Raw genomic sequence first — 10,071 nt, forward strand, 5'->3', positions numbered from 1 at the left:
GGCGTTTTCGATGCTTCTGAAGGAGCCTGGATCACTGTCAACATAAAGGAATACATACATTAAATAACTTACATGTATACAATGGACTTACATGTCATTGCCAAACTATAATTGTAGAAATAAAGTTCAATTTCTGTTAAAATAACGTTACTTGGAGGCTCCATCCAAACCAATAACTAAACAATTCAGGACTTTGAACTGTAGAGGGCAGCGTTGAGCCTCTCGGTGTAAATAAGCGTGACAGAATTTAATAGAAGAAGAAGAGAAACCTGTGAGTTGGACACGCAGGACTTCTGTCTCCTCCTGAGTGGATGATCCAGACCCAGCAGCTGAAAAACACATGGAAACACTGCCACCTGGTGTCTGAACAGAGCAACTACACAAATCAAAAACAGAGTGAAATATCCCTTTAATGAGTGACAGGAGGAACATTCAGCGTCACAAACTACAAAAACTTTACAAATGTCTTTACAAGCGTATGTACACGAAAACATTTTCATCACCGTCGTTTTTCTCCCAGAATCATAAAATATCGTAAAAGATTACGTTGAAAAAAAAGTTTAGCATTAAAATATATTAATGTGCAAAGAGGAAACTTTATGATTAGAATGATTATTTTTTTTTAAAAAGCACGAGGCGTTGGAGCAGCTACAGATGCACAGGCCACGCCCCCACACGCACTCTGACCCCGCAGGGGGCGGAGTCACACAAGGTTTCACTGTGGTCAAAAATCCTGACAAATTCATCAATAACAAACTAAATATTCTTCCGTCACAGCTCTAAATTCACCAAATTTCACCGTCATTAACTCAATCTCGACATTTTTCACTCATTCACCACTTCCTCACAAACTTATCAAAATAAAATACATTAAAGTGATCAATAATTCTAATATTTATAATAATAATAGCAAAGGCTGCTGCTGTTGTGACACGTCATGATCTTATTTTATAAGACTTATACTTATATAATTTTTCTAAGGCTTAAACCTGTAAACACCTCCAGAGAGCGCCCCCCTGTGGTCATCAAAGGTCACAGCAACCAGGAGTGAAACAGAAAAGTATTGGTCTCGTTCTTGTGTGAATTAATCCTATTATTATACTTTTAGTTTGTGTGATTTTTCAGCTTCTTAAATGTTTTCCCGTTTCTTTGCTCCATGAAACAAAGAAGTCACTTTTGATTTGTGGACAAAAACAAAGACGTTTGAGAATCATCATCATTTACAGAGTTTGACAAACACTGATCGACCTTTTCTGACATTTTATCAACAAAAACAACAAAGAATCGACAGATCAATCATCAAGTGGAAGTAATCGTAGATCTCAGGCCTAGTGGTAACATAAATATAACGTTAGAAAAACAACAGGAGCTCAAGTCGTCAAATTAAAGGGCCAGTTTTTAGAGTTTTTAGTGTGATTGTATGAGGTTTTGTATAAAGAAAAGGCGGGAGTGAGAAAATGTTCCTGTCGCTTTAAGAAAACATTCAGATCCGGCTCAAAGAAACCAAACTCTTCCTCCGTCAGCGTCTGAAGAAAACTCTTTCAATCTAAACCAGAGCAGTGACCTCTGACCTGTGAGGTGCGCTTGATTTGAGATAAACGTCCGTCCATGGCGGCCTCCAGGACCTGTGGCGTCACATCAGCGTTAGTACGACGGAGGAGGAGGAGGAGACAGTGATGGACCTGAGGACCAGCAGGTGGACGGGGGACAAGGGGGGGGCGGAGTCATGATGTCACTGGACGACCTCAAAGTAGTGCAGGATGGCCATGATGTGCTGAGGCATGAAGACGTAGCCCGTGTACACGGCCATGGCTGCTACAGAGACCAGCAGAGAGTCTGAGGACGAGAGGATGTAAGGAACAAACGCAGAGGAAACATCCTGACATTTAAATACTGTGAGGGAAACATCACAGAGGAGTTTTGGTGTTTGGAGAGTGAGCGGAGAAGAGGAGACGTCAACAAATCCAACTCACGCACTGTAAAACACACAATAATCTAGTGTGTGTGGACTTTTCCTTCAGTAAAGTGAAGTAAACCACTCACTCTCCCACACCAAAGTCCATCGAGAAAATCAGTGATTTTAGCTCACAGGGACACAGGAGCTGCTGGTCCTCTGCTGCCTCGTGTGGTCACTTTGTGTCACTGAGTTTAATCTGGATGAAGACTTTAAAAAGCAGAATTCACTAAAATCCGTCATTGTAAGTTAGTGATGGAGGCAGCAGTGGATCAACAACTCCTGTGAACTCCTGTGTGCTGTGATGTTAAAATCACTGGTTTACTCTATGGACTTTGGTGTGGGAGAGTGAGTGACTTTGGTGTGGGAGAGTGAGTGACTTTGGTGTGGGAGAGTGAGTGGTTTACAAACTTCAATATCAAGGAAAAAAATAATATTTGGCAAGTATTAAATGTGGTAAATCAATCAAATATATGTCAGTTTAAGTCTACGATATCTTCAGAACACGTTCACGTCTCTATCTCACTGTTAAACTGAAGTTTATAAACCACTCACTCTCCCACACCAAAGTCCATAGAGTAAACCAGTGATTTTAACATCACAGCACACAGGAGTTCACAGGAGTTGTTGATCCACTGCTGCCTCCATCACTAACTTACAATGACTGATTTTAGTGAATTCAGCTTTTAAAATGTTTAATTTAGACTTAACTCAGTGACACAAAGTGACCACACGAGGTAGAAATCACTGATTTTCTCTATGGGCTTTGGTGTGGGAGAGTGAGTGGTTTATTAAAGTCTGTCTAACAGTGAAGATAAAGACGCGTTCGTAAAGATATCGAACACTTAAGACCCTGCTTTACTTGCGCCAAAGTGCACAAAAATCCCGACCTGTTCCTTTTAACAACATTAATCCTCAGACTGATCCCAGAGCAGCAGTGACAGTAACATCAGGAAGGGGGCGGAGCCAGTCTGCGTTTGCTGCAGCAACAACAAACTGTGACTAATCCACACAAACACACCTGAGCCTGAGGGAGGACAGAGCTCACAGTGGAGCTGACACCGACTGAAGGAAGACGAGACAACACACTGTCTGTCTGGTCGTCTGTCTGTCTGTGGCTCACAGACAGACAGGTGTTCATAACACCGACCCCCTTTAACCTCTCCTTCAGGATTAAACCCACTCTCTCAAGTTCAACCGATCCAGACTCGACTTGAGCTCATGTTCACTAAACCCTGGACGCTTCCTGTTGTCACCTCAGTCCTCCAGGAGGCGCCACAGAACAATGAGAACATGCACAACTGTAGCCTGAAGCTGTTGTTTAAATGACTGAGTCACACATGCAGTAACTTCCTGTTGCATCATTTATTGTTTTCGATGTGGATATTAAACTTTGTAATTTTTTTTACAATAATTGTGCTGCCTTCAGGTTTATTCTTATAGAAAATATCGTATTTTTATTGTGCTGTTATTATTTATAATTAAATATAAGTTAAATCAAGCTTTCTATACTTCTTAGGAAACACTTTGAGGGTCACCTGACTGTGGGAGCTAGCTTAGCCTAGCCCCGACTCCTCCCTCGACCGGAAACGAATCCCATTGACGAATGTATGTTTTTAATGTTTGCGACTGTTAATGCAAATGTACTATAGTGTAAACAAGAAAGATAAAACCGTGTTCCCGTAACGTGTCCCAACGTCCTCCATTCGGCGAACATTCATTCATGTATTTATTAAATAAGTGTTTGTTTTTATGATCCGGCAAACGAGTTAGCGGCTAATCAATCAGAAATATATTTTAAGTTCCACGAATTTAATCGTATATCGCAAATACATAAATACAAGTCTAACAAAGAACAAACTTCGAGACTTTTCCGTCGATTCGGTGTTCACTTTTAAGTAAGAAAACAAACATTTTCGCAGCTTTGGTAGAAAACTTCATGTGTCTTCGTTAACTTGAGTGAGCGACCAAACTCACCAACAACTTCTAAACGGTACATTACGTGTGGATTTATCGTCAAAACAATTCTACGACATGTTATTCGACGGAGCTAAACACTACGTTAGCATAAATCCCTTAATTCGGCGAACATTTAAATCATAAATAGTTGTTGAATTAAAATATAAAACGTGTTGTTTTTCTCTTCCGGTAAACGCGTTAGCGGCTAATTACACAGGACTATGTGAGAAAGAGCACATTTAAAAGTCTCTCGCGTCACAGACAATTATATAGCCAATTCGTAACAACAAATGTGACTTTATTTTAACATTCTCACGTATCCGCTGTGTTCGGCGTCAATATAAAAACAAAAATGTCGTCCAGTTTTAATAAATAACATGATTTCTCTACGTACACACACACTGGAACGGCTAACTACTCCACTGTATGTATGTGTAATTAGCCACCGACACTTATAAACAGCTAATATTCTGAAATCTGATTTTCAACACAAGTTTCATACGTTTATCCGATGTAAAGTTTTTTTTAAAACAAGTTTGCTGTTATGTGATTGGTTCGTCCTGCTAAGCTACAGGTAGCAGGCTAACGGTGTGTTAGCGTGTTAGCTCGTCGGGGCGAGTGAGCGGAGCAGGAAAAGGATACTGAACACCGTCCTCTCCCAGGGCTCCAGCATGTAGAGCGCCGTCACCAGCAGATACTGGTAGTAAATCCACGACAGCTGCTTCCAACAGTCTCCGAGCGCCATGACGGTCCGAACTTCAGCGACGACACAACGACTCCTCGCTTTCTCCTTCCTACGTAACGTAACGTAACATAACGTCAGTGACGCGACATCGCGCGGCGCTCGCTCTCAGCCAATCACAGCGCCCGCTGCCGAGAGGGGGCGGACCAGGGAGTTCCGACATCCGGCCTTCAAAATAAAATTTCATAAGTTCGTAGTGCGTTTCCTGTTCCGAAAATAAAATCTTTTTCATTATTAGGTCATAATATTGTACAAAGTCACTTAATACACATGGATTTATCAGTCTTCATGTTCTTTTATGTTGTTTTTTTAAAAGTTAATGTAAATCTTTATATTCTTATCTCTACTTTATTACTTACTCTACATTAGAATGTCATTTAATTTTTTTTTTACCATATTGTATTTTATTTTATTCTGTTTCACTCTTATCTTACATTTTATTTCTTTTTACTTATATTTAGAGTGTGATTTTTTACCATATTGTATTTTTTATCCTATTTTTACTCTTATCTTTACGTTTTATTTATTCTTACTTATTATGCCCTTGCACATTTCTGCACCTCTCGTCACCTTAACTGAGCTGTTGTAAATGTGTGTTTCCCCCGGGGAGGAATAAAGTCACTCAATTCAACTCAAAAAATCTAAAAGTGTAGTGTACTGTCGTCAAAGTATCCTTTAAAGTGATTCTCCAAACTTCAGTTTGTAAAGCACTTTGTGTAAACGACACAATAATAATAACAGTGAGTTACAGCCTGAAAACAAACTCCCATCATCATTTACACCATGTTTGTTCGATTGCTTTTACTTCCTGCAAAAAACACAGACGAGCAAAGAGAAGAAGAATGAGGCCAAAACAATCTGACATGAGACTTTTTATATATAAAAAAAAGTTTTGTTTAACTGTCAAAAGTTAACACTTCAAAAACCTCAACATTGAAGTTTTTCATCAGGTATTTAAAAAACTGCAGCTTTATACATACTTCGGAATAATTCTGAGTTTTATTTGAAGTGTGGTTCAATGGTCACTGTTAGTCTTTTATTAAAGGTCCAGTACATAATATTTGTATCATCACTTAAAATAAAAACTTTAATATAAAGTCTCTTCTACGCTGTTTTATTGTCATGTTTCTACATCCTCTTAAATAAACATCATTTCTGGTCTGTGAAGGCCACCGTAGTTCTCCGATGCTCCTGGAAAAGCAGAAGAGTCTTGTGTTTGTTGCAGGAAGAGTCTTAACGTCTGTTTCTCTGCAGCAGGGGGCGCTCTCTGAGCGTGTTCTCGTCAGCAGTGACTGGCCAGGATGTTGAAGAAATGGTAAACCTCGTCTTTGTCGTACACGGCGACCTCTGTGGAGCACTCTGTGCACTGCACCGGGTGGTAAACCTCGTCGGAGTTCATCCCCGCCGGCGTCGGCTCGGGGGCGGGCTCGTCCGCCACGGCGGCAGTGGTGTCGGTTCTCTGGCCCCGCCTCCTCTTCCTGCTGCGCTGCTTCCTGTCCTGCTCCGTTTTGTAGCGCAGCACCTCGTCTTTGTTCACCGAGCAGTTCATGACGAACATGGCTCGATACTGTGTGCGATACTTATCGTGTCTGAGAGGGGGAGACAAAGAGGTCGAGTTAGAGCACACGCCAGGGCTCTACAGCGCCCCCAGAGGTCCAGTCATGGTCAGACAAAAGTCGTCGGAGCGGGACGAAATTTGGTAATTGTGTCAGGCTTAGTCCAAAGTTTTTTGAGGAATTTTTGGGGAATTTTTGATGCGTGAAATGCAAAAAAAAAAATTTCTAAGTCGCACATAGTTTCCGATTGTAACCAAACTTGGTACAGTTGTTGCTCTCATGATTCCAAACAAATGTCTAATGTACTTCCATTAGCTCCGCCCACCCAGAAGTCGGCCATTTTGGAAAAACAAAAATGGCGAGTCTACACGCTTGATCAAAACTCCTAGCATGTTTGAGCTAGCTGCGTCAAACTCGGTCCACATGTTCTTGACGAGTTAAAGATTAAAAAGTTCTCAAAGGATTTTCTCTACGTCAAGAGGCGTGGCCTCAGAGCGCGGACAAAGTTTATGTTAAAATGGCAGGAAAAGGAACGTAAACGGAACTACATTAAATTTCTCAGTCTTTTCCTGATGGAAACTAAAATAAAACTACATACCAAACTGAACCGCTCCACTCGGTGGAAACATACCATAATATTGTGATCAAACCGATCCAGTTTCGTGTGTTAAATAAAAGCAGAGGACTTCACTCTGTATTTAAAGGCGCCATATGTAAGAATGTGGCCAAAAACAGTTACTACATTCAAATCCAAAACACCAAGGTCTTTTAGGTTTCGTTTTCTGACGTAACTGGCAACCCGTGGTTGCTCGGCAGCTGAGACTCTACTGGACTTCAAAACATAAACATGATTTGCAGTCTGCAAAATATTTTTTTTAATGCAAATATTTTGTCTGTAGTGTTGTTGTTGAGTTCAGTTTGTTATATGAACATTATTCCTGAGTCTCTGTGACATATTAGGAGGACTTTATGATAGTCTCTGACCTCTGACAGTCCAGACACAGCGTGGTCATGCAGGCGGGACAGTTGAGGACGGCGTCGCTGCTCGGTAAAGCCTGTGGCCGACGAGGCTTTGATCCTCCTCCTGATGATGCTGCCGGTCGTTTTCTGCTCATGTATCTGAACAAGACGACGAAAAACAACAATTTTGTCTCATGTCACAATATCCATATATTGCACAGATTGTTGTGTATCTTGCGTCACAGTGACTTGTTCTCACCGTCTCCTCCTGGCGTCCACCCAGGCCTGGTCTCTGTCGTCCTCGTCGGGGTCGTACAGCAGCTCGTCGTTGGTCGGTACGACGCGTCGTCTCTGCCTCTGACCCGTGGAGCTGCCTTCAACTTTCAAACAACAACAACAACACGTTTACGAGGAAAAAGTCGATCCAGACGAAGATCCCAGACAAAAACAGAAGGTTTTTAGTCGCTAAACGTCTTCATTCATAAAGACGCATTTTCGCCTGATCATAAAACTCTTACCTGGTGTGTCCTCGTCCTCTTCATCAGAGTCAAAGTAGATATTGTCGTACATCTGAGGACTTGAGAGTGCAGGAACTGCTGCTCCTCCACCTCCTCCTGCCACTTGTGCTGGAGAAAAAACACACAAACATGGAATTCTTTGGATTAAAGGGCTAATGAGTCAGTGCTAACTACACTGTGGGAGGTAAGAAAAACGATGGAAACACGGATTTAACCACTTAAAAAAAGACTCATGTAATAAAATCTACATCTGTTTATGTCTACGACATCTTTAAGAACACGTTCACGTCTTTATCTTCACTGTTACACAGTAAAATCAGTGATGCTGCCTCGTGTGGTCACTTTGTGTCACTGAAGTATGTCTAAATAAATTATTTTAAAAGCCGAATTCATTGTAAGTTAGTGATGGAGGCAGCAGTGGATCAACAACTCCTGTGAACTCCTGTGTGCTGTGATGTTAAAATCACTGGTTTACTCTATGGACTTTGGTGTGGGAGAGTGAGTGACTTTGGTGTGGGAGAGTGAGTGGTTTACTAACTTCAGTTTACACAAGGAAAAGTCTGTCTAACAGTGAAGACAAAGACGTGAAAGTGTTCTTAAGACATCGTAAACTTAAACTGACGTAGATTTTAATAGTTTACTACTTTTGTGACGTGTGTAAACTGAAGTTTGTAAACCACTCACTCTCCCACACCAAAGTCCATAGAGTAAACCAGTGATTTTAACATCACAGCACACAGGAGTTCACAGGAGTTGTTGATCCACTGCTGCCTCCATCACTAACTTACAATGACTGATTTTAGTGAATTCAGCTTTTAAAATATTTAATTTAGACTTAACTCAGTGACACAAAGTGACCACACGAGGCAGGAGTAGACCTACTGTGTCCCTGTGAGCTAAAATCACTGATTTTCTCTATGGGCTTTGGTGCGGGAGAGTGAGTGTTTTACAAACTTCACTGAGAGTGAGTGTCAACAGCAGGGGGCGCTCACAGCACAGTCACACCATGCAGATGATCTCCAGATTACCTGCAGCTGCTACAGACGGCCCCCACGTCCCCTCCATGGTCTTGATGGTGGAGTTAAGCTCCGCCTCCATCTCCTTCTCAAACTCATCGCCACTGGACGACTCGCTCTCGCCCGTCAGATATTCTCTGATCAGCTTCTTCTTCTGAGACGCCGTCCCGTTCAGCAGGATGTCCAGCTCGTCCTCTGAACTGAGAGAGAGGAGGTTAATCCCAGCTTCTCAATGTTTCCTCGTACAAAAGAGCTTTGAACTGTGACAATGAAGGAAATGACCAGAAACACAGCAACGACGTGACAATAGTTTTACATCAGTTCAAAGACTAACATTACAGCACTTTAAAGCAACCACAGCGGACCAAACAATACATAAAAAGGCATAAAAGCTCACATTTTTAAATAAAATACATCTAATAAAACAACTACAACGGATTAAAAGACATAAATCATGGGTAAAAGAAAGAGCCACACAAATAAAATAACAGAGATTACAGTGAGACAGTGACTCGGATTGAAAACAGATCACAAATTATACATTTAGCCCAGATTATTCACCCCTGATTCACATGTTTACATCTACTTTAATCTGTGAGGAACGTTTCCACGAGAGCTAATAAAAGTTAATCATTAAATGTTTCAGCCCGAGTTCCCAGCACCTAAATGTAATTTTTTTTTACTACAATGACAACAAAGTCTTTAACTACATGGTTGAATTAATAATGTTGAGATTTCATGGTGGTGAGAACCAGCTGTACCTAATAATATGACCCGTGAATACATCCTACAATCCTCTGCAACGTTGTGTTTACGTTAGCATCAGAGCTAACTCACTGACGAGCCAAGCTAAAGCGAACACCGCTGTCATTCCGTGACTCACCTGCTGGCGGCGCTCTCCTCGTCGCTCGGCTCATCGATCTCGTACGAGTCAAACTCTTGACTTTCGGTCACTTTGTCCATTTTAAACGTTTGAGTTTTTAAAAAATCAAGAAAAACAAAAACAGCGACACGAGCTGCTCAGCGTGTTAGCCACAGCAGTGTTAGCAGTGTTAGCCACTTCCGCTTCCGCCTCCTTCTTCTTGTTTTCTTCGACCGCCACCTACTGTTCAGGACAGTCACTGCAGCCGAGGCGCATGAAAATAAAGGCTTTTAAGAAGCTGAAAAATGACAGAAACGTGAAAATATTCACATTTAAGAAGCTGAAAAATGACAGAAACGTGAAAATATTCACATTTAAGAAGCTGAAAAATGACAGAAACGTGAAAAATTCACATTTAAGAAGCTGAAAAATGACAGAAACGTAAAAATATTCACATTTAACAAGCTGAAAAATCCTTGATTTACCCTGATGTTGCATCAAACC

General features: G+C 41.3%; 2 protein-coding genes across 2 annotated transcripts; both read right to left on the bottom strand.

Moving 5' to 3' along the window:
- Positions 1-392: 392 nt before the first annotated feature.
- On the bottom strand, positions 393-4,686 carry sptssa (serine palmitoyltransferase, small subunit A). The gene is made up of 2 exons (XM_083910923.1): positions 4,556-4,686; positions 393-1,836 (listed from the first exon to the last, which is right to left on the bottom strand). Exons 1-2 carry the CDS (start codon positions 4,656-4,658, stop codon positions 1,733-1,735), a joined length of 207 nt encoding a protein of 68 aa, XP_083767049.1. The 5' UTR covers positions 4,659-4,686; the 3' UTR covers positions 393-1,732.
- Positions 4,687-5,728: 1,042 nt separating this feature from the next.
- Positions 5,729-9,697, bottom strand: eapp (e2f-associated phosphoprotein). The gene is made up of 6 exons (XM_083910919.1): positions 9,589-9,697; positions 8,718-8,905; positions 7,690-7,797; positions 7,431-7,551; positions 7,196-7,330; positions 5,729-6,244 (listed from the first exon to the last, which is right to left on the bottom strand). Exons 1-6 carry the CDS (start codon positions 9,666-9,668, stop codon positions 5,938-5,940), a joined length of 939 nt encoding a protein of 312 aa, XP_083767045.1. The 5' UTR covers positions 9,669-9,697; the 3' UTR covers positions 5,729-5,937.
- Positions 9,698-10,071: the final 374 nt, after the last annotated feature.

This window comes from Microchirus variegatus (genome assembly GCF_963457635.1).
Source record: "Microchirus variegatus genome assembly, contig: SCAFFOLD_33, whole genome shotgun sequence".
Taxonomy (NCBI): domain Eukaryota; kingdom Metazoa; phylum Chordata; class Actinopteri; order Pleuronectiformes; family Soleidae; genus Microchirus; species Microchirus variegatus.

What these genes read in the sequence shown, in the direction of transcription:
- sptssa (XM_083910923.1), bottom strand. Translation starts at nt 4,658, where the DNA reads ATGGCGCTCGGAGACTGTTGGAAGCAGCTGTCGTGGATTTACTACCAG. An exon ending in CTGGGAGAGGACGGTGTTCA is followed by an intron (nt 1,837 to 4,555) that starts GTATCCTTTTCC and finishes TCTCGTCCTCAG; the next exon opens with ACTCTCTGCTGGTCTCTGTA.
- eapp (XM_083910919.1), bottom strand. Translation starts at nt 9,668, where the DNA reads ATGGACAAAGTGACCGAAAGTCAAGAGTTTGACTCGTACGAGATCGAT. An exon ending in GAGGAGAGCGCCGCCAGCAG is followed by an intron (nt 8,906 to 9,588) that starts GTGAGTCACGGA and finishes CCTCTCTCTCAG; the next exon opens with TTCAGAGGACGAGCTGGACA. An exon ending in GCCGTCTGTAGCAGCTGCAG is followed by an intron (nt 7,798 to 8,717) that starts GTAATCTGGAGA and finishes TTTTTTCTCCAG; the next exon opens with CACAAGTGGCAGGAGGAGGT.